This window comes from Mirounga leonina, unplaced genomic scaffold (assembly GCF_011800145.1).
Source record: "Mirounga leonina isolate KUSES-001 unplaced genomic scaffold, KU_Mleo_1.0 Mir_174, whole genome shotgun sequence".
Classification (NCBI taxonomy): Eukaryota; Metazoa; Chordata; class Mammalia; order Carnivora; family Phocidae; genus Mirounga; species Mirounga leonina.
Window position 1 is genome coordinate 47,311,235 of NW_023270451.1, and position 24,500 is coordinate 47,335,734.

Genomic DNA, 24,500 nt, shown 5'->3' on the forward strand with positions numbered 1-24,500 from the left:
ACCAAAAGTCTGTCACTCAACCAACTGAGCCACCCAGGTGCCTCTAAGCTCTAAAAATCTTAAGCCATGTCTTCTGACAGGTTTCCTCTGTATATTTATCTTGCTGCCTACGGGACATTTCACCTGTAGCATGCACAGCCCACCAGCCACACTTCTGTGTCTTTTAATTCAAAACTTAAAGTAGTGCATAATCTAAGCCCAGTGCCAGAAGTCATTTGTTTACCTCGCCAGTGTGAATAGGCCCATCTTGCTTAGGGAGTTACTCTTGGTTCCATCACTTGTCACCAGTTTAACCTATGTCCACTGGACATTCACAGGTTTGTACATATTCTCCAAAGTGGGGGTTTGGAGACTGGGGTGGGGGATGGGCAAAACATGACCACTAACACACGGTTATTAAAAGAGATAAAACCAGGATTTGAACCCAAATCTTCAGACTCCCAACCAAATACTTATCCCATTTGAAGAAGCAGCCTATTAAAATTACAAGCTAAAAACATAAAGCTCAGGGTGCCTGGGTGGCACAGTTGGTTGAGCCCTGTCTCTTGGTTTTGGCTCAGGTTGTGATCTCAGAGTCCTGAGATCTAGCCCCAACCTGGGCTCCATGCTCAGTGTGAAGTCTGCTTAAAACTCTCCCTCTCCCTCTGTCCCTCCCCACTCTCTAAAATAAATAAATAAATCTTAAAAAAATAAAAAATAAAAAATGTAAAGCTCTTTCATCTTTTTCCTTTTAAAAGCTACTAGCAGGCTGCATATATATCACAATCTGAATAATATAACATTATGTATACATATATATATGTAAAGATTGACTGATTTCTACACTACAAATAAGTAAAGTTGGCCTGCCTGATGGGCTTTCATTATTTTTCACAAAGATGGCAAACTGTTTTTAGGATGTTATCACTGTGGGATTTTATTAACTCTACTTGGTTTAGAAAAGTGATATAACAGACCAATCCACAGTTTAAGTACACGCTGGAAGGTATGGCAATTAGTTGGTTCCCCCCCCACCACATACAGATTATAAATTTTTGGTTTGGGGCAAAAGGAAGCCAACAAAGTTCTCTAAGCAAGACAGCAACATAAACAAAATGAAATTTCTGAGATAAAAACATTTGCTGCTATACCCACAGAAGTGGAGAAAAAAATAATAATCTAAGAATAATTTAATTCTAGCAATAAACAAAACCTATGAATATTACTGGCATGACACATGGGAGTTAACATTTCTTTACTGTTATGGGAAAGTATTTCTGTATTCAACCTGGCGCCAACAGCAACCAAGAGGATAGTGTCTTTGATCAATGAAAACATAATTGAGGCTGAGTATTCTATGAACCTAAAATGATATTATTTAGTATGGTGGTAGACTGTCAACTTATTTTTCATAAATATTTGACCCCAAATGTTCACGTGTGTAGCACATTATCAGGAGTAAACATTAGCTTATGCATTCCAGGAGGCACATTAGAATGCAACTCCATGAGTAACTAGTCTTTATGAGTGGATTTTAATTAAAAAACAAAAACAAAAAACTAAACTAAAACAACAACTAAAACCAAACCAAAACAAAATTAAAAACATCCCCAACTTTATAGCAAATATTGCTTATCCTATACCTTAAGTAGGATTCTTGAAACACTCTTTCTTACAGTAAAATTGGAAATAAATTTCTAAAATACTGTTATGCAAGAGGTTTGGGGGAAAAACGAACACAAAGATACCTCCTGGCAGTTTGAGACAAGAAGAAATAACATTCAAGTACAAAACAAACTATTCTGAACGCCAACCGGGTTAATTGGCATTCTTTCAACCACTGAGAAGTTACACCTTTTCATAATCTAACTCATTCTAGCCAGGTTGCAGAAACAACTCTGTCCGAACTGGATTAGTCACAACCGTTTGGCTGCAGGAACTAGGTAGCAATCCAGCCTCGAACGTTCCGTTTACTTCTTGAGAAACGGTTTTGCTGTAGGAGGTGCCTGGTTTCCGAATCACCTACTTGCTGTCTTTCTGTTTCAAATGAAGTCATAACAAAAGACAGAGGGTGACACCATGGACGGTCCAGACCAGGTCACCGGCCCGCAATGTTGCTGCTCGCGGGGTGAACGGGTGCCCAGTGTACCCTTTGCATTTCAGCAGCACCAGCATGGGAAGGTAAAGGCGGATGGAACGCCCTGCGGCCCATCAAGCGCTCGGGCACGAGGCGCCCTGCACTCACCATCTCGATGATCTTGGTCTTCCGCCCTGTCTTCCTCTTCAAGGTGAATATGTACTGGGCCAGCACCACCCCCGCCACCAGGACGCACACACTGGCGCTCGCCACCGCCCCCATCCTCGCCACAGCGGCCCGGTCCATGAATGGGGTGCCTGCGCCTCCCGGCCGCCAAAGAAGAGGTGGCTGGACTGCTGCGGTCCGCAGATAAGCCTGGACGCCCTGCCCCGCGGCCGCTCTGCGGGAGCCCCGCCTCCGCCCCGCCCCTCCGGTACAAGCCCCGCCCCACAGAAAGCCCCACCCCACGCACTGACACGCGGGAAGGGAAGGCGGGGGGCGTGGCCTGCGTCCGCAGCAGAGCGGGGTGTGGGGCTGGTCTTCCTCGGAGCCTACCTCTGAGGAACTGTCCAAGGACCCAAAAGGGAATGGTATCAATTATCTCTGTGCTGATGAGGACCAGGGAGTGGTTCACTCCAGCTCCCTACAGTAGAAATTTGATTCCAACCAGACCCAAGCAGAAAAAGTCTTCCGTCTTCCGCCTTCCACCCTCCTCAGCCACTCTGGACTACAGCCCCCAGAAGGCGTTAGCAGTAATATGTGCTATGACAAACTGCTGCACAGCAAAAGAAACAACCAACAGTAAAAAGGCCACTTACAGAATGTGAGAAAATATTTGCAAACCATATATCTGATAAGGGGTTACTATCCAAAATACCTAAAGAACTCCTACAACTCAACAACGAAAAGACACCCCGATTTAAAAAATGGGCAGAAGACTAAGAAGATGCTCAACATCAATAACCATCAGGAAAATGCAAATCAAAACTATAATGAGATACCACTTCACACACATTAGGCTAACCATTATTTAAAAAAATCACATGAATCACAGACCTGTACCTCTGAAACAAATAATACATTATATGTTAAAAAAAAAAAAATTAGAAGAAGATAGCAGGAAGGGAAGATTGAAGGGGGTAAAATCGGAAGGGGAGACGAAACATGAGAGACTATGGACTGAGAAACAAACTGAGGGTTCTAGAGGGGAGGGGGTGGGGGGGGATGTGTTAGCCTGGTGATGGGTATTAAAGAGGGCACACACTGCATGGAGCACTGGGTGTTATACGCAAACAATGAATCATGGAACACTACATCAAAAACTAATGATGTAATGTATGGTGATTAACATAATAAAAAATAAAAAATAAAGAAAACAGAAAAAAAACTATAATGCAGGCTCTGGGCTAAGCTTTCTCCTTTTCTCCTTTACTTCTCTGCCTCCTGATCAAGCCCTGTATGATATGGCATATACTCCTTTTGGGAATATTAAGCAATAAAACTTCCTTTATTGGCATTAAAAAAAAATTACAAGTGTTGGTGAGGATGTGAAGGAATAGAAACTCTTGTGCACTGTTGTTGGAAATGTAATTTGGTACAGCTATAACAGAAAACTATAGAAATTCCTCAAAAATTAAAAATAGATTTACCATATGGTCCAGCAATGTTGGTATATATCCAAAAGAATTGAAAGCAGGTACTCAAAGATATCAGCACTTCCATGTTCACTGCAGCACTATTCATAATAGCCAAAATGTGATATAACTAAAATGTCCATCAACAAATGAATGAATAAAGAAAATGTGGTATATACATCAAATGGAATACTATTCAGCCTTTAAAAAGAAGGAAATTCTGCAGTATTTGACAACACTAATGATTCTTGGGCACACTATGCTAAGTGAAATAAGCCAGTCACAAAAAGACAAATACTTCCATTATTCTACTTACATGAGATAGTCAAACTCTTAGAAAGTAGAATGGTAGTTGTGAGAGTTGGGGGAAGAGGAAGAGGGGAAGTTGTTCAATTGAGTATTGAGTTTTAGTTTTGCAAGATGAAAAAGTTCTAAAGATCTGTTACACAACCATGTGTCTATAGTTAATAGTACTGTATATTTTAAAATGGTTAAGTTGGTAAATTTTATGTGTTTTATACCACAATTTTTTTTTAAAAGTGCTATGACAAAAGGGTAAAGATGAAGTTAGACAGTGTTCCTTTCACCACTGCTGTCCTTTTTCTGCTATATCCCACTGTCTATTCTATCATTTCCTCCTCTTTATTATTTAAATTCAATTAGCCAACATATAGTACATCATTAGTTTTAGATGTAGTGTTCAATAATTTATCGGTTGGATATAATATCCCATGCTCATCACATCATGTGCCCTCCTTAATGCCCATCACCCAATTACCCCATCTCCCCACCCACCTCCCCTCCAGCAACCCTCAGTTTGTTTCCTATAGTTAAGAGTCTCTCATGGTTTGTCTTCCTCTCTGATGACTTCCCATTCAGTCTTCCCTCATTTTCCCTATGATCTTCTGCTCTGTTTCTTATATTCCACATGAGTGAAACAATATGATAATTGTCTTTCTATGATTGACATATTTCGCTCAGCATAATACCCTAAAGTTCCATCCACGTTGATGTAAATGATAAGTATTCATCCTTTCTGATGGCTGAGTAATATTCCATTGTATATACACACCACATCTTTATCCATTCATCTGTCAATGGATATCTCAGCTCTTTCCACAGTTTGGCTATCGTGGACATTGCTGTTATGGACATTGGGGTGCAGGTGCCCCTTCAGGTTACTACATTTGTATCTTTGGAGTAAATACCTAGTAGAGCAATTGTGGGGTTGTAGGGTAGCTCTATTTTTAACTTGAGGAACCTCCATACTGTTTTCCAGAGTGGCTGTACCAATGTTCATTCCCACCAACAGCATAAGAGGGTTCCCCCTTCTCCACATCCTCACCAACACTTGTTATTTCCCGTCTTATTAATTTTAGCCATTCTGACTGGTGTGAGGTGGTAGCTCATTCTGGTTTTGATTTGTATTTCCCTGATGCCAACTAATCTTTGACAAAGCAGGAAAGAATATCCAATGAAAAAAAGACAGTCTCTTCAATAAATGGTGCTGGGAAAATTGCACAGCCACATGTAGAAGAATGAAACTGGACCATTTTCTTACACCATAAACAGATACACTCAAAATGGATGAAAGACCTAAATGTGAGACAGGTATCCATCAAAATTCTAGAGAATACAGGCAGCAACGACCTTGGCCTCAGCAACTTCTTGCTAGACACGTCTCCAAAGGCAAGGGAAACAAAAGCAAAAATGAATTATTGGGACTTCCTCAAGATAAAAACTTCTGCACAGCAAAGGAAACAGTCAGCAAAACTAAAAGGCAACCTACGGAATGGGAGAAGATATTTACAAATGACATCAGATAAAGGGCTGGTATCCAAGATCTATGAAGACCTTATCAAACTCAATACCCAAAAAACAAAAAATCCAATCAAGAAATGGGCAGAAGACATGAACAGACATTTCTCCAAAGAAGACATACAAATGGGGGCGCCTGGGTGGCTCAGTCGGTTAGGTGTCTGCCTCTGGCTCAGGTCATGATCTCCGACTCCCGATAGAGCCCAGCATCAGGCTTCCTACTCAGCGGGGAGTCTGCTTCTCACTCTTTCTCTCTCTCCCTCTGCCCCTCCCCACTGCTCGTTCTCTCTCTCTCTCTCAAATAAATAAAATCTTAAAAAAAAAAAAAGACATACAAATGGCCCAAAATCTCCACATCATTTCCTCCTCTTTGTAAGCATCAGGACTTGTTCTCACCGGTCTTGTCTCTTGCAAGGGATTGATGATGTTTCCCTTGCTTTTCTCTAGGGATAACACAGAAGGGATCCAGAGAAGCTCTTTGGAGTTGGTGGTGCTGCCTGGTGAAACTCCTTTTTGCCTGGGATATGGAACTAGTTGGAAGAGGGGAACAAATGGGAGGTAGTGAAGCTAGGGGTTGCTTTTCTCTCACCCTCCATTCTTGATCCTGTTGTTCCAGCCCTGGGACCCGAGCAGGAATTCTTTTTTTTTTTTTTTTAAAGATTTTATTTATTTATTTGACAGAGAGAGACATAGTGAGAGCAGGAACACAAGCAGGGGGAGTGGGAGAGGGAGAAGCAGGCTTCCCACCGAGCAGGGAGCCCGACGTGGGGCTCCATCCCAGGACCCTGGGATCATGACCTGAGCCGAAGGCAGACGCTTAACGACTGAGCCACCCAGGCGCCCCCCGAGCAGGAATTCTTAAAGAAAAATTTGTGGAGGGGGTGGTTCTTAGATATATAAAGTAGGGCCCACCTTATTAGGCATCTGGTAAGAAAACAAGTCTGGAATAAACTATCAGGTATGTGAATGCCCTTTCTGTGTCTTGTTTTGTGGACGAGATTGATCCTCTGATGCCATAAAATGATTTTGGGGATATAGAGTGATCAGTTTCTTAGGAAGGAAAAAAAAATTCTAAAAAAAAGCTAACATTAGCTTTTTTGTTCGTTTTAATACGAGCACAATATATGTGAGAACCTGTGAATATATCTGAGAAAAAGATGACAAAAATTTTAAAGTATTCCATTCAGCAATGTCATGTGGTGCTTGAGCATCCTTCCCTGTGAGCTACACTTCAGTAGGTCCCCAGCAAATGGTAAAGCAAATTCCAGCCTATGATTGAAGTTGGATATACCAATACTTCACAATTCCTTCTTGCAATAGGATTATTGCTTCTATTTCCCTCTAATTTGTGGGTCTCTTGCAAGGGATTGATGCCACTTCCCCTGCTTGTCAGAGCAGTTTAGATTAATTTAGCTGATTATAAGACCAAGATTAAGAAAATTAATTATATATAAGCTTTTTATTAACACAACTGCTGTGTACAAAGGGAAAATGTTTTGTGTTTGCTTTGTTTAAATCAAATGATCTTTATTAATCCTGTTGAAGACAAATATATTCAGAAGCCTTCAATAAGGTGATTCAGATATACTATCAGTTGCATCTTGAAGCCAAAAGGGAAATCTATGCTGTGATATATTTTAAAGTTTTATTTTTTTTTTAATTAAGTAAGCTCTATGCCCAACATGGGGCTTGAACTCATGACCTTGAGATCAAGTCACTTGCTCTACTGATTGAACCAGCCAGGAACCCGTTGTGATTTTTAAATCTACCAATTTCTTAGGAAAGGAAATTAATGGAATGAAATCTTTTCACAAATGAAATTTTGTGGTTTCTATAATTACCACTGTAGTCCTTTCACTGGGTTAGAGAATTAGTTTCTTACATCTGAATGTAAGAAAAGTATGTTAACTGTACACCAAAAAAGTAATTTGGTAGCCTGATGGAATATGGATAATGATATAAATAGAATAAATAGGAACGTTGACTTAACATTTCATCTTCCATGCCAATTTTTTTTTTTTGAGTTCCACTAATTTCTGCCTTGTCTTACTTTTTACTAATGGTTTCATTAATTAGGATTCTTTGTATCTACCCTGGCTAATGTCATGGAATACATTTGAACTGGAAGTTTGGTTGCTGCAAGATTCTTGAACATTGTTTGGAATGGTTTTGGTAATTCTATTTCAGTTTTAAATTATACTAAAAGAACGCAGTTGATTTGAAGCAGGTCCAAGGAAAACATGAGAATATCAACACTGATTCTGGGTCATCAGAAGATTCAGAGTGACCTAGGTGATATTTCAGGTTGGAAATTTGGGGAACATTCTGATCTGGGCTTCAAGGGAATGATGTGGGTGGTCCAATAATATCACATATTACAATATTTCTATGCATCTGAGAACATAAATGAGAATATGGGCCATTTATTAAATACTGTTACTTCTCTCTCAAATTAAAAAAAAAAATCAAGGGCGCCTGGGTGGCTCAGTTGGTTAAGCGACTGCCTTCGGCTCAGGTCATGATCCTGGAGTCCCTGGATCGAGTCCCGCATCGGGCTCCCTGCCCTGCAGGGAGTCTGCTTCTCCCTCTGACCCTCCCCCCTCTCATGTGCTCTCTCTCATTCTCTCTCTCTCAAATAAATAAATAAAATCTTTAAAAAAAAATCAATAAAGGTGCATTTTAAGTGTTTACTGCATTTGTTTAAGAGTCACTGCTGGGGGGGTCCTGGGTGGCTCAGTTGGTTAAGCATCTGCCTTCAGCCCAGGTCATGATCCCAGGGTCCTGGGATCGAGCCCCGCGTCGGGCTCCCTGCTCAGTGGGGAGCCTGCTTCTCCCTCTGCCTCTCCCCCTGGCTTGTGTTCTCTCTCTCTCGCTACTCTCTCTCTCTCAAATAAATAAAATCTTAAAAAAAAAAAGTCACTGCCAGATTTGAAATTTAATCATCTGCTGGTTTACATGGTTATTAACACAATTAGCAATAATGAGTGATGCAAATGTTTTTCAGAAACTCTCCCATAAATGTTAATACTCATTACACATTTATTTATTTGCTATATATTATTTTCTTCAGTTCCACCAAGACTTTTTTTTTTTTTTAAATCTGACTAATTTCTTTCTTCCTAGCATAAAGAAAAGACATTGGCTGGAAGTATCTTGGAAGTAAAAATTTCCTTCATTTTTTTCTTTACATATATATTTTTAATTTTCATTTTGAAATAATTTTAGACTCCCATAGAAGTTGCAAAAATAGTACATAGGACTCCCATGTTCATTTTTTTCAGACTTTTCTTTTTTAAGAGAGAGAGAGAGGCCAAGCAGGGGTGGAGGAGAGGGACAGAGGGAGCAGGAGAGAGAGGGAGAGAAGCAGACTTCCCACTGAGCATGGAGCCAGATGTGGGGCTCTATCTCACCACCCTGAGATCATGATCTAAGCTGAAATCAAAAGTCAGATGCCCAACCTACTGAGCCACCCAGGTGCTCCCGATGTGCCTTTCACTCAGGCTTCCCCCAGTGATACTATCTTACAACTATATCTTATAGCCACAGCACAATTACAAAGTAAATTGACATTGGTAAAATATAGAAAGCAATTACACATCTTACTTGGATCTCATCCATTTTCACAAGCACTTTCTTTTGTTGTTGGTATATAGTTCTAAAAAATTTTGTCAGATGAAATCACCATCAAGATTAATATACAGAACAGGATCCAGGAACAGGATCCAAACACCATCTCAAACAAGTTGCCTTGTATGACCACTTTATAGTCACATCCTTACCCAAAACTAACCCCTGGAAATCACTGATATATTCAGCATAATGTCCTTAGGATCCATCTAAGTTCTGTGTACTTCATCTTTTCTAGGGCTAATTTGTATTCCATGGTACGGATGTATAAGTTTCACCATTTACCCATTACACATCGAAGGACATTTGGTTTCTTTCTTTCTTTCCTTCCTTTTTTTTTGCATTCATTGGGTAGTTGATAAATAGTGTCAGGTTGAATCATTTATTGAACTACATCTCCAGCCCCACTTCTTCTTCCCCCCCCTGGAGGCTGAGGGGTGGGAGGGAAGAAGAAGTGGGGCTGGAGATGTAGTTCCAACCCTCTAATTTTACCAATTTGGTCTTTCTGGTGACCAGCTTTCATCTGTACTATCTAGAGGTTTGGATTTTGAGTCACTTTATTAGCATAAATTTTTGTCTGGTTCAAAGGGGCTTGTTATGAATTACGAAAGATACTCTTTTCACTAAGGAAGTAACTAGAATATTTAGGAGCTCTGTGCCAGAAACCAGAGTCAGAGACCACATGTATGTTTTTCTTATACCACAGGCCATGGATCTCTAACAAAAAAGAGTTAAGATACTGACACATAACTAAAGTCCCATTCAATAATTAATAATTAGTCCAGTCCATTATCTTTTCATATGAAAATGTCTCCCAGGGTGAGGCTTCTCAGATTTGTAGGCTTGCTTTTTAGATCTTAAGTGTTATAAGACTAGAAATGGCTTCATCCTTTTAGGCAACTAGTATTTATAATGGAACTAAGAGACAAGGTTATCTTTTATTCTGAGCCTCTTTCCAGGTATTAACATAATATTGGATTTCCCTCATTACACAACCTGTTTACTCATCCCTTTATCCTCAGCTACTATTCTTCTTTCTCTCCATTTATACCTAAACTTTTCCACCGTCTGAAGGAGTGTTAGATTGGGTCACTGTCCTGATCTGTATTGCAGGCAACAATACTAGTTTAGTAGGTATTTCCCCATCAGTCCATTCCCATTCACATAGGGTATGAAGCTGCCTCAGCCCCTCCAGCCCAAGCTAGTAGTCTTCAAGCTTTAGCAAGCACCCTTAGACCACATGATAGATTAACCTTTCTTTGTATATCTACAGATCATGCATTCTTTCCTAGGAAAAGAACAGAGCTCTTCTGTATGTCACCAGGCCCTGTTGCACCACTCCTGGGCGCCAAGGAACCAGATCCTTTTGCACAATGCCCCTAGGCACCTAGGAAACCAGACCCCCCTTGTATAATCTCCAAGGACCGAGATAAAATCTGTAGCTGGCATCTGTAGTGTGCCCCGAGAAAGGTTACAGACTACTGCACGCCCTTAACTGATTAACTGACCCAACCCCCTTTAAAAAATCTCTAGGCTGGGCAGAAACCTCAGAGTCTGCCTTCTCTCCAAGTGGCCAGCCTCCTGAATAAAGCTCATATTCCTTTCCAATCAAAACTAGTCTCTTGAGTATTGGCTTTTTAAGCAAAGGGCAGCTGAACTTGGGTTTTGGTAACAGGTAGGGTTACATAGGTACAGAACTAGTGGGCCATTTTACTACTAGGTAATATAGCTGGATTCACTGTTAACCTCAATTTTGCCAGAGAGAGTGAAATCCTCCCCTATCAGGCCCTTAAGGAATTCAGACATAATAATTTAAAAATATAGTTACAGTCCCTTGCTGAGGAATTATCCTTGCTTTCAGCACTTGTGGTTGCAGCCCTGGTCCTGTTACTACTGCATTAGCTAGGAAGAGAAAGGTTGAGGTGGTATGGGGAAGAAAGAAAAGTATATATTTCATATCAGAGTTCCCTCTCCTTGGGAAGAATTGCATAGTCATACCAGCAACCTCCCTCGGAAGCTAATAGCCAGATCTACCAGAAAAACAAAGGAATCTATCTAGTAGGGACACTCCCCCTTCATCTTGAGTTAAGTACATACTCATGAAGGTGTGTAAGCCAGTGTTTCATGCCTATCTTCCTTCATACCCACTGATTTAGACAACCAATGTTTCAATTGCTTTTTCCAATTCTCTATCAATGTATTACTGAGGAGGGTATTTCTTTGCTATTTATTTACTTATTTATTCATTCATTCATTCATTCATTCTTTGTTTAGTAAGTAAGCTCTATGCCCAACGTAGGGCTTGAACTCAAAACCCCAAGATCAAGGGTCACATGCTCTACTGCCTGAGCCAATCAGGTGCCCCTCTCTTTGCCCATTTTAGACATTATGGGCTGTAAAGTATTTTCCTTGGTCTGAGGAATATGATTCAGTGGTCCAAATTTGGTGTAATATCCTCTGTTCAGATTCTCTTTCAGTACTCTGATGTGTTTGTTTTGAATACTGGGAAAGAAGAGTCCAGCCCTGATACAATGTCCATTGCTATCAAGACCCATTTGTAGACCCCTGGGGCTACTGGCATCAGTCTGACTTGCCAGCCATGCTTAAGGCCTTCCCACTGGGAATCTGACACACAGCTATCTGCAGTCTCTGACTCCTGGTTGGCAGACAGTTCTTATTGACATTTCATACCTCAGAGAGTGCAAAGAAATATATCTACATTCAGTCCATCTCTGCATTGCTGCAGTCCCCTCAACATCCACTCATTGAATCCACCCAGATGGACACCACAAGCAAGCACAAAAGGAATCCACTTGTTGATTTCCAACACTTTCAGAACTTGGAACCCCCTGGTTTCAATATGTTCCTGGTTTTGCCCTCCTCCACTGCACACTACTTTCTTGGTGACCAGAGGTTTTAGAAGTAATTTCTGTTGTCCCAGAATAATTATTCTCTTTGGGGGTGGCTTTGAGGCTATGGATTAAGCTGGGACTAATCAATATTTGAGCTTGGTCCAGCCAGCATCAAGGTCCAATCCAGTACTCTCTTTTATTTTCATTTCAGCTATTACAACTGACAACAGCCAAGATGTTATATATTTCACATGTTTCTTATTAGTCTGCATTTCCTTATGCATCAAGTGAACCAACTCCCTGTTACCTTTTAGTTTAGTAGGACAGCTGCTGCTCCATACCACGGGTGACCATGTGGTCAGTCAGGAATCAAAGATTGTTCATCACTGCTTTTTTATGCATTCTCTTCCCAAACCATAGGTTTACCTAAGCAAAGGAAGTTCTAGTGAATCTCACCGTTTTTAACACCAAATGTATGTTTTTGAAACAACAACCAATTCTCTGGCACCAACTACGTTCAATTGGACAATTCCATTCTGACATCACCCAGAGTTAGTACAGACCCCAGAGGACTGCCCCCACTTTAGATGCCAGCTTCAAATGGGGTGGCCAGGCCACCAAACTTCTGCCCAGCCAACTACCAATTTGGGGGGGTTCCCATCACCTCCTCCTCAGGTTTGCAAATTCACTAGAGCTCACGGATCTCAATAAAGAACTTTAAACATATTAACCAGTTTACTATAAAGGACACAGCCATATGGAAGACATGTCTAAGAAAGGTATGCAGCTTGGGGATGGCACAGAGTATCCAGGACCTCTCTTGGTGCATCATCTTCCCATCACATCAGTATGTATACAAATAGCCCATTTTTCTTCATTCCATTTCTCTTGCTTGTTACAAAGAGAGTCAAATTTATTAGAAAGAGGACACACAAATCTCTCTCAATCTCCTCGTTCAAGTTTGTTTTGTGTTGTTTGTTTTTTCCCCACTCAATCTTCAGCAACCTTCCCCTCTGGGAAGGTGAAGAAGGGAATTTAAAGTTCAAACCATCCTATTTTTTTTTGGTCTTTCTGGTGACCAGCTTCCACCTTGTAGTTATCTAGGGACCTTACCCTTCTCTAGAGAGAAGTATAGGTTTGAGTTGCTTCTTACATATTAATTTGTTGGAATTCAAAGAAAATTTGAGGTTTTGCTTAATTTCCTAAAAACCTACATTTGGTGGAGGTAGAGCTAGTAGGAATATTCTGAATTAAGAAATGTTATATTTAATAATAATGTACAAGAATAATCATATTCCTTTTTGTTGGAAATGAAAGCCAGTTGTACCAGAATGCATGAATTATGCTGGCTTATTTGTTGGCTCTAAGAGTTGTTTCTTTTTTCATATTATGGTACTGAAAACAACACATACAACACACTATCCTATTCTTATATTAATTGCTTCTGCATTAGTTTGCTAGGGCTGCCATAATGAATACTATAGGCTGAGTGGTTTAAATAATAGTAATTTACTTTTTCATAGTTCTGGTGTGATCATAGTTTTGGCAGGTGTGGTTTCTTCCATGGCCTCTTCATGACCTGCTGCTTTCACAGCACGTCCTCACATTGTCTGTCTGCCTGCAAATGTCTGGGTCTTTTCATCTTCTTATAGGACCACCAGTTATACTGGATAAAGGCCCACCCAAATGATCTCATTTTACCTTAATTACCTCATTAAGTGCCCTATCTCTAAATATAGTCACATTGTGATCTCCTGGGGGTTTGACTTTAACATATGAATTTTAAGAGGACACAACTCAGCCATAACACCTTCTTTGCATCCTTGTATGTTTTTAAATGATCTTTAAAATATTCTAGTTCCATATCACTGTTATTTAAATTTTGCATTTGCTTTTAATAGTTTATAGGCATAAGCTCCCCCCCGCCCCAAACGATCAAAGCAGTTAGTTGAACCCAGGTAACTCTTTGGCTACTAAAAAAGCATAGTGATAATAACACCTCTATTGTTGAATGTATATATAAACAGTCCATTTTTCTTTAACCATTTCTCTTGCCTATAATGAAAACAGCAGAATCTAGGGGAAAAACTGAAAAAAGAAAATTATATAGGGAAAGAAGAGTAGGAGAGATTAAACTGCACTGAATACCTAATACATTATTTCTAAGGATAATCTGGACCCGGAGGTCCCACCAAGAGAAGGTAGAAAGGCCTTCTATTCAGAGGGTATACTTTGGGGTTTCTCAAGGATTGTGTACCCTGCTCCCAGGCCTAAATATTGTTAAATATTATGGTTCCTCAACTATTTGGCAACATAAAGTAGTTATACCACAAAAACACTGCCAGAGAACAAGTTCAAACCTACAACAACTCCACCTGATGGGCTGGGTTGAAAACTTATTCTCTAGATCACATATTGTCTATCCACACACATCTAATAGAGCTTCCCAACTGCTATGACAGATGTGGAGGTTAACAGTACACTGGGATGTTGCTTTCGCCCAAGGCTGTGAACAGAAATCATCATTTGAGCATGCCCTAACGACAACAAAAGTCTTCTGTTGGGGTATAAATGTGATAGATACAATGGAGATCGAGATTTAGGAGTGAGCATTATGCTGTATTTGAAGCCCTGAGAATGGGTGAAAATACAGAGAGGGAAAGTGGAATGAGAGAGAATAAACCTAAGGACCACAACATGGAGAATATGAACATTAAAGAGAGAAATTTTGGAAGAGAAGCCAGTAAAAGATTTTAAGAAGGGCGAGCAGGAAAAAAAAAAAAAAGAAGGGCAAGCAGACAGGATGTAGAACCAGTTGGGCTGGTACCTGGGAGGCAAGGTTTAGTGACATGAGGACTGAAGTTTCCATGCCATTTAGCAGCAAGTGGTTCATTAGTGTCCTTAGTGAGGGTGGATAAGTGGGCACAATGGTAACAAAATCTAGATTTACAGTGACTGAAGGAGTGGGAGGTGGGGAAGACTGAGTGTTTATGACCTTTTATGAAGAAAATTAGCTGTGAGGGCGCCTGGGTGGCTCAGTTGGTTAAGCGACTGCCTTCAGCTCAGGTCATGATCCTGGAGTCCCGGGATCGAGTCCCACATCAGGCTCCCTGCTCAGGGGGGTCTGCTTCTCCCTCTGACCCTCTTCCCTCTCTTGCTGTCTCTCATTCTCTCTCTCTCAAATAAATAAATAAAATCTTTAAAAAAAAAAGAAAATTAGCTGTGAAGGGAATGATTGGGCTTTATATAAGTAAAGGAAAGTGGGAAAATACTGCTTCTTTCATTAAAGCAATGTAACAGTTATTTGCCCAATTAACACCGATTCTCCCCTCTTTCTTAGTCACAGCATCCCATCTTACTCCAAGTGACACCCTACTAAAAGAGAAGAGCTCCCAAACTTCCTTTCAGCTATGGGTAACCAATGAGATTATAATCTGATATTGCATGGGTTTTCTAGTATAACTCCTTAAGAACAAGACTGATCACAGAGCAGAAGTTGCTGTGGGCCCTTCTGCTCTTTTTTTTTAAATCCTTTCCCCGCCCCTTCCCTTGCTTTGCGCTTGCAACAGGCATCTTGGATCATGAGGCAAGTTGAAGAAGGAAGAGATTGGGTACTTTGTGATGCCAAGGTGCCACCAAACCGCACTCAGGCAGTCTACCTGCAGAGTTCTTTATGTGAAAGAAAATCTTTATTCTGTTTCACCCATGGCAAATTCCGTCAAACACAATTTCCACCAAATAATGTGGACACCCATTCCAAATTTTCAGTGGTCCCTGCAAGTCTTACTCCTGCCCTCCATTGAAAAAAATCAAAGTCATTCGATGCTAAAGCACTGAAATCCCTGCCTTGAGGACCTCATTTCCCTCTTATCCCAGTAACTTCTGTCCAAGGCAGAGCATTGCAGCCAGGTTTAGCTAACCTTGCCCTGCGCTTCCTCAGAACATCTTCCTAACATCCCTTCTCTCTCCACTATAGGTAACATCTCCCCGTCTGTCCATTCTGGCCATAAAGCTACCGAAATCTCTCTCTTTAAAAAACAAAACAGGGGCGCCTGGGTGGCTCAGATGGTTAAGCGTCTGCCTTCGGCTCAGGTCGTGATCCCAGGGTCCTGGGATCGAGTCCCGCATCAGGCTCTCTGCTCCTTGGGAGCCTGCTTCTCCCTCTGCCTCTCTCTCTCTCTGTCTCTCATGAATAAATAAATAAAAATCTTAAAAAAAAAAAAGAAAAAGAAAAAGAAAAAGAGAATTCCGTATGGAGTTACATATTTATTAAAAAAAAAAAAATTTTAAAAACAAAACAAAAAATTCACAATCCTCCTTCCCACCCCACGACTCCCGTGAACTACTCTCCCAGAAGTCTTTCCTTTCTCCCACGTGCAAAAGAAAAGCGGAGTCCGTGCGCGCCAGCTTCTCCCTCAAACCGCCTACCTACCCGCTCACAGCCCACTTCCCCAGGCCCCCTGGCCCTCACTCGCCCCAAATGGCGCCCTGACTGCCAGAGCCTCTGCACCCCTGCTTTTTACTCGCCTCAGCGGGAAGCAGGCTGGAGCGCCCCTCCTTTGTGAATCGCCTCCTCTCAGGCCTGCACCGTCCAGGCTGGCCTCCTCCTTCCTCTCCCCGTGTCCTCAGTCAGCTCCTCTTCCTAAGTGTCGGAGGCGTTAGGCCCGAGGAAGGAAGGACACCAGGAGCTCAGAGGAGGGAACATAGGCTGTCCTAACTGAACACACTCAAATGGAAGGGCCGGTCTGGGAGAGCGGGGGGCGCAGGGACCGACCGGTCCTCTGGAAGCACCGACACCTGGGCGTCCACGCACTGGAGCTAGCATGGTGTGGAACACTCTTGAGCTTCTCCAGGTGCCTCGGGACAGAGCAGCCCGGCGGCGGGCCTCGCCCAGAGCGCATGCACCGGCCAGCGGCGGGAGGGCGGCGCCTGCGCAATAGGCAGGCAGCGCGTGCTAGCCAGGGTACGTAAGGGCGGGAGCCAGGGCGCCAGGTGCCGGGGACTCTCGGGGTCGCCGAGGTAGGTTTGGAGCAGGCGGGGGTGCGGGGATGCGGGTCCCGAGGGAGCAGGGTAGACTGGCTTGTGGGACGGGGGCGAGGTGTGAGCCGTGGGTAAGGAGACACTGGGCCCAGGGGAGGGGCTCCTCCAGAGCCGGGAAGGGGCGGGATAGGCACGCCGGCCAGGCGGGGACCAGAGCCTGCAGGCCGGGCCCAAGCCACCGCCCTCGAGTGGAGCTCCTGGGCGTAGCCCGACGCGCTCCAGGCGCCGCACAGCTCCCCTCTTGGCCTCCCAGGCCTCAGTCTTCCTTCGGGGCTGCTGCTGCCGCTCAGGGAGCAGAGACTTGCTCTGGCAGGATACGGCCCCGCCCATGGGCAGCGCTGCCCTGTGTCCCCGATCCCAGCGAGCGGGAAGAGAAGGTGAGGACGCTGCCACCCAGACTTGGGGTTCTGAAAGGGACCTAGGATGATTTCTCCCTTCCTGGCCGCGCTGAGCGCCACTGCCCCTTCCTAAATATGAACACCTGTTTTTCAGCCTAGAAAATGAACTGCTCTTCAGAAAACAACGCGCACTTTGAGGGTGGTAACGCCAGACCCTTTTTTTATGTGCATGCTGTGGGCCAGCAGCCTTACCCGAGTCCCTGGTACCAGAATCCCACCTATAATCCATTCTCTGTTCCTGGGGCAGGTAAGAAATCTGAGAAGTTCAGTGGGGTTAGGGACCCTCCCCCTAGAGCAATACCTTAATCCACGACTTCCCTTTCCTCACCCTGTCCTGACAAAAGAGATTATGGCAGCACACAGGGGCAGTGTTTGAAGTTCATCTTAATAGGTAAAGTTGGAATTCTACCTATATGCCACTTACTCTGCCAAATACTGGAAGTAGGCTCTCTCATTTGACCTCAACAACCCCATGAGCTAGGTAACATTGCTGTGTTTCACAAGTGAGGGAACAGAGGCTCAGAGTCCGGGACTTGCCCAGAGTTACACAGGAGTCAAACCAAAATTTTATGTTATGAGACCAGTCTGGTAGAGGTACCTTAGAGCTCCTAGTCCTATTTTTTCAGCAAGGCCTAAAAATTCTAAAAGCTGTCATGGTGAGGTCAAAAAAATACTTTGGGAGAAGAATGATGAGTCTTAAAATGTTTGGGAGGTAGACCTCTAGGATTTCATGCATTATGGGGTGGGAGGGGGCTTTAGGCAGGGCAGGAGGATCCATGGGGTGATTCACCCTTCTCACCTCTAGTAAAGATTGTTAAATCTACTCTTTTGCTACCCTCTTGTAGATAAAACATGTTGTGTACCTTAAGCAACTTGTTTTCCAGGTAGAAAACTAGGTGTGACAAGGAGTGGGGCAGGCAGGGAGTGGAGGGGCAGAGGCAGAGAATCTCAAGTGCTGAGCTCCACACTAAGCTAACAGCTGGATGCGGAGCTCGATCCCATGACCCTGAGATCATGACCTGAGCCAAAACCAAGAGTCCAGTGCCACCACCTGAGCCACCCAGTTGGTCATTGCTCCCAGTTGGTAATAGCATCTTTTTCCTCTACCTATTAATGATTCCATCCTCCCTGACCCTTGGCAGCCACTAATCTTTTTATTATCTCCATAGCTTTGCTTATTTCTGAAAGTTATATTGGAATCATATAGCATGTAGATTTTCCAGATTGGCTTCTTTTGCATGATGGGCATTTAAGATTTCTTCTTGTCTTTTCATAATTTTGCAAATGATTTGGTTTTACTGCTGAACATTTCATCGTCTGGTTTTATGACACTAGATATCCTCTCAACTACTGAAGGCTAGCTTGGTTTTTTTCAGGTTTTGGCAAGGGTATTTTTGGTTTTGGAAGAAAACAGCAAACCTTCCAAAGTAACTGTATCATTTTGCATTCCCAACAGCAGTGAATGAGTTGCTGTTGATCCCCATCTTCACCAGCATTTAGTGTTAGTGTTTAGGACTTTAGCTATTCTAATACCTATGTAGTGGTATCTCATTAATTTAGTTTGCATTTCCATGGTGACATTGTGGAGCATATTTTCATGTTTATTTGCCATCTGTATATCTTTAAGGTGTCTCTTAAGGTCTGGCCTATTATTTGGAGTTTTGTTTTCTTGGTATTAAGAGTGTTTTGGATGTTTTAGATAACAGTCCTTTATCAGATGTATTTTACAAATATTTTCTCCCAGTCTGTAGTTTGTCTTTTCACTTGACAGTGTCTTTTGCCGATTTTGATTTTAAAGAAGTCCAGCTTGGGGTGGTGGGGTTGGGGATTAAAAAGTCCAGGGGCGCCTGGGTGGCTCAGTCGTTAAGTGTCTGCCTTTGGCTTGGGTCATGATCCCGGAGTCCTGGGATCGAGCCCCGCATCAGGCTCCCTGCTCAGGGGGAAGCCTGTTTCTCCCTCTCCCACTCCTCCAGCTTGTGTTCCCTCTCTCACTGTCTCTCTGTCAAATGACTAAATAAAATGTTAAAAAAAAAAAAAAAGTCCAGTTTGTCAATTCTTACATGGATTATGGATTGGTATTGTAGCTAAGTCGTCAGTATCCCTAAGGTCATCTAGGTTTTCTCTCATGTTATCTTCTAGGTCTTACGGTTTCCACGTTTTACATGGAGGTCTGTGGTCCATTTTGAGTTAATTTTTGTGAAGGGTGTTTGTTGTAAGGTCTGTGTCTAGAATCACTTCTTGGACGTGTATGTCCTGTTGTTCCAGGACAATTTATTGAGAGGACTATCTTTGCTCCATTGTATTCTCTTTGCTCCTTTGTCAAACATTGGTTGAGCACCTTTATGTAGGTTTCTGTGTTAGCTCTCTATTCTATCCTGTAGATCTATTTGTAATTTCTCATGTGTTGGGTAGATTTCACCAGTGAGCCTGGCGCTTTCTGTTCTGGAAGATAATCAGTTATTGATACAATAGATATAGGTCTTAATAGATTAACTTAATAGGTATAGGCGTATGGAAATGTCCATTACTACTTGTGTGAATCTGGCAAACTTTGCCTTTCCAGGAATTGGTTGATTTTGTCTAGGTTATGGAATCTTGGAACAGAGTTCATAGTATTTCTTTTATCTTTCCTAAGTTAGAGGCTAGATGATTGATTTTTAGATCTTTACAAAGCTTTAAATTAAAAACACTGCCTTCGTGCCATCCAACAAATTTTGACAAATTGTATTTTCACTTAGTTCCAAATATTTAGAACTTCCCAGATTTCTTCATTGATTCAGTGTTTCTTAGTAGTGTATTTAATCTCAAAGTATTTGGGATTTTACAGTGATCTTTGTTTTCTATATTCAGTTATAGGTTAAGTGCAGACACTGTTTGATTAATATGTTTTTTAATTTGTAAAAGTGTTTTATGGTCCACAATATAGTCTGTCTTGCTGAATGTTCCATGTGGGTGTGAGGAGATGTGTATTCTGTTGGATGAAGTAATCTGTGTGGATGTCAGTTATTTCTAGTTGGTTGAGGGGGGTGTTGTGTTTGATTGTCTTTGCTGCTTTTTTTACCCACTGCATCTGTCCTGTTCTGATAGAGGAGTGTTAAGGTCTCCCAATGGTAATAGTGGATCATTTTATTTCTCCTTGCAGTTCTATCACTTTTTGCCTCCCATAGTTTCACCCTCTGTTAAGGGCATACACTTTAGGGATTGTTATGTTTCAGTGAAGAATTGATGTTTCATATAATGCCACTTTGTATCCCTGATCATTTCCCTTGCTCTGAAGTCTGCTCTGTCTGAAAGAAATAAAACATGTCCACTTTCTTTTGATTAGTATTAGTATAGTACATCTTTCTCCATGCATTTATTTCATTCCTGTCTTCATATTTATTCATTTTTAAAGATTTATTTATTGGGGGGGGACGGGCAGAGGGAGATGGAGAGAGAGAGAGAATCTCAAGCAGACTCCACGCTGAGCAGGGAGCCTAACATGGGATTCAATCCCATGACCCTGAGATCATGACCTGAGCTGAAATCACGAGTCAGATGCTTAACTGACTGAGCCACCCAGGCAGCCTTCCTGTCTTCATATTTATTTATTTAATTTTATTTATTTTTAAAGATTTTATTTATTTGACAGAGAGAGAGTGCCAGAACACAAGCAGGGAGAAGCAGGCTCCCCACAGAGCAGGGAGCCCGATGTGGGGCTCGATCCCAGGACCCTGGAATTATGACCTGAGCTGAAGGCAGACGCTTAACCGACTGAGCCACCCAGGAACCCCCGTCTTCATATTTAAAGTGAATTTTTTGTTAACACAGGTTTTGGCTTTTGTATATCTTGTAATGTTTTCTTGATTGCCAGGCATTCTGTACTGGATAAAAAGAAATGCTTTAAGTAGGCTTTAGTAATGTGTTAAGTTGTGGAGGTGGGACAGGGATCATAGTCCTATGGTTATTGAAGGACTATAGTTTTAGGTCTCAGTCTTTTAGTGAGATTGTGCCTTTGGACTATGAACTACACATCTACTTAACTTTCCTCCTCCCATTGGGTAGGGAAGGGTGGTTAGGGTTGGTTTGAGATAAGTATTTGCCTACCCACCCCACCATCAGTTAGGCTCTAGTTAACTAGCTTGTTCTGAGGTATGGCCTTGCCAAAAATAGTTTTCCTGGCATATATCACAATGCCTTCTTGTTCCCACTCTCCCTGTGGGAAGCACAGGGCATTTTTCTCCTAGATTTACTGTGAGAACGGGTTGAGCTATTGAAGATAAAACTCAAAAAAAGCAAAGGTTCCCCTTGCAGTTTTGAACTGTCAGATGTGTTGACCCTGAGCCTGCAATTTGTCAATAACAGTTCAGGTTTCCCTACCCTACAACTAGTTCCCATAGAATTTTTATCTCTTGGATTTGTGTTCCTGTAAATTGTGCTTGTCTACAGTCACATATCTCGCCAACATTGGGGGTAGCACTTTGCCCTGTAACCTAGTGCTGCGAAGGATCTGAAAAGAGTTCTTGATTTTTTTTTTTTTTTTTCAGTTCAGGTTTTTTATTTTGTTTGGAGTAAGTGACTTCCAAGCTTCTTACACATCCAGAATCTGGTGTCTACTACCTTTTAATGTTAATTACATATGCAGTACACAGTGCTATGCAATTGAAATAGAGGGTTGAATTTATGCATTAAGTGAGATATAGCATTTATCTTTCTCTGTCCAACTGATTTCTCTTAAGAAAATGCCTTCAAGGTCCATCTGTTGTCACAAATGGTGGGATTTACTCAACAAGAGAGTATGGAAAGAGGATGTCCCAGAAAAGTGAAGAGTAGTTGCCCTGAGGGGGAACCCACATACAGCTAGAGCCTACAGGCTTAGTGGGAGAGTGAGATGATAGAGTGACAAATCAGATAATGAGGGCCTTTTGGCATCCTAAGGAATGTAGTCCTTGTTCCTCATTTCCTCACTGGCAGTGACAAGCCCTTCAGATCTGTCTCTGGAGTGAGGGATCAGAATTGGGTCAGAAAGATAATTCTAGTAGTGGTGTGGATCACTAACCTATGATACATCAAGGAGATGGGTCAAGGAAATTAGTAGGAGTTACTGAGGTAAAAACGTGGGAGATGACTTAAAGTCCTTTGCAAGGTTGCAGAAGGGGGAAGGCATTAGAGTAGCCATAGATATTGCTGATTGGGGGGGAGAAAAACCCCAACACCCGTGTTTTTGTAGAGGTTGCCTGATAGGGTCCTGCGAGGGTTTTAGTGACAGGGACCTGCTATTAAGGTATTTTGTTCCACTGTGTGATACAGTACAACATGTATGGTGGGAAGTTATCTGTCTCTGTAGTTACACGAACTTCATTCTGTTGACTTCTAACCTCTGTAGACAATGTTGAACTCCAAGCTGAGACTTGTCTGCTTCCTTTCAATGAAGGAAAAAATACATGAGCTTGTATGTATAAATACCTTAGCCAGGTCCAAGAGGCGTTTTGGTGCAATCCAACAGTGAAATTGAGTTCATAAGATCAACCTCACCATATTGAGTAAGTTGCCTACTGACACCGATCTCAGGATAACTATTGCTTTTATATACTTAAAAGTTTTATCTTTGTCAGTTGTATAAATAGGTTGTACGACATCCAGTGTCTTAGCCCACGTGAATTTGTGTGACGGAAATGCATCTGGTGTTACTGGCACCACTGCACTGTTTACTTCTGCAGCCTGGGAAACGGGAAGCTGTATCTGTGAATGAATGGTGCGGAATGAACAGGTTTAGAAAGGCTTGTACTTTTGTTCTTTGCTCTATAAGTGCTGACACAATTATTCTTTCCTCAGCCACAACAATCCTGAATTATGCTTGGGGGGTGCTAAGTCTCTCTGAAAAAGTCACTACTAAGTAGGGGTGATTCATAATATGCTGACTATCTGATGGCCTGGCAACCAACCCATCAGACAGATGCTTGCTCTTGTGGTGAAGGAGGATTCTGGAGGTCCCACCGTTCAGATCCTGAGGATATCCAGGGAGAAGTGGGGGCCAGTAGCTACCAACTGGCATGCAAGAAACTGCGTATTTTACCAATCGGTGTGGCCACGTGACTGCGTACCGGCTGAATGTTGTGACTGGCTGCGGGAGACCGAGTGGCTGACTACTGTGTTCTCTTCCTAGGTTTCAGAAATGGAAGTCTGTATTTTCCATATTCAGTGGTACTCAGTGAGTCTCCTGGCTTCCTCATCCCTCAGTCCCCGTTGCCCACTGCGCTTAACCGAAGACCTGTGTTCTGTAACACAGCACAGTTCCGTCAGTGTAGTGGCTATGGAAAGAAAACGAAGACGAAAGAGACTCAGACTGAACCTCATCAGGCTGAAAACAGGACTCAGAAACAAGACACCCACTCAGAAGGTGGTATGGTGACCAGTATCCCGACTTCTAATACTGACACAGAAACTGACAACATTCCTGAACCAACAGATGGGTTTTTTTCATCTGTAGCCCAGAAGCAGCAGCTACATGGTGAGAGCCCTTCTCCTGACACTGTGTATAGAACATCACCTCAAGTAAACTATGCATCTGGGAAAGGGGAAATGAGGCTAGAACAGAGCAGAGGATCCCCTGTAACACAGTTCTGGAAGACTTTGAAGGAAACTGTCCATTTGTATGACCTAGCTTATGGTAAAGCCATGCCAGACATCATGGTGCAGCATGGTGGGATGTCACAGAGTTCTCGTGAGAGTACAAGTGTGCTTCGTAACCGTCACGAGGGTGCAGATGGCATTACGAGTAACGATGAAGAAAGCACTATCTGGTCGGAGCCGTGTCATGATGTAAGATGTGATGAGGTGGTAAAGTTGGGCTCCATCATGGACATGAACTTGGGTAAAGAAAAAGGCTATGCAGCTGTTCCCCAATTCCTGTCCTCTCCAGATGAAGCGAAAGACAAAGATGAAGTCCAGGATACCCTGAACTCCAATCTGTGCCCGTCTTCTGGAGATGGCAATAAGCTCCAGCAGGAAAGGCCAGTCTGTTCCAGCAATAAAGCCGTTGAGGACCTGAGCCTAGAGTCCAAATCCCGGAGTCCCATTAGCTTTGGGGAAAGCA

General features: G+C 42.4%; 1 protein-coding gene across 3 annotated transcripts in view; it reads right to left on the reverse strand.

Annotated features, from left to right (window-relative positions):
* NT5C3A (5'-nucleotidase, cytosolic IIIA) overlaps positions 1 to 2,428 on the reverse strand; it is a 48,552-nt gene extending 46,124 nt beyond the window's left edge. Inside the window, exon 1 of one of the 3 annotated variants that reach the window (XR_004682060.1) lies at positions 2,225 to 2,428. Coding sequence is in view for 1 of the 3 variants with exons in the window: in XM_035020877.1 (XP_034876768.1) it covers positions 2,225 to 2,362 (138 nt within the window). In the remaining 2 variants the exon portion in view is untranslated. The remainder of the gene's footprint in view (positions 1 to 2,224) is intronic. The other 2 variants (XM_035020877.1, XM_035020882.1) reach the window with 2 other exon arrangements.
* Between the last annotated feature and the right edge of the window lie 22,072 nt (positions 2,429 to 24,500).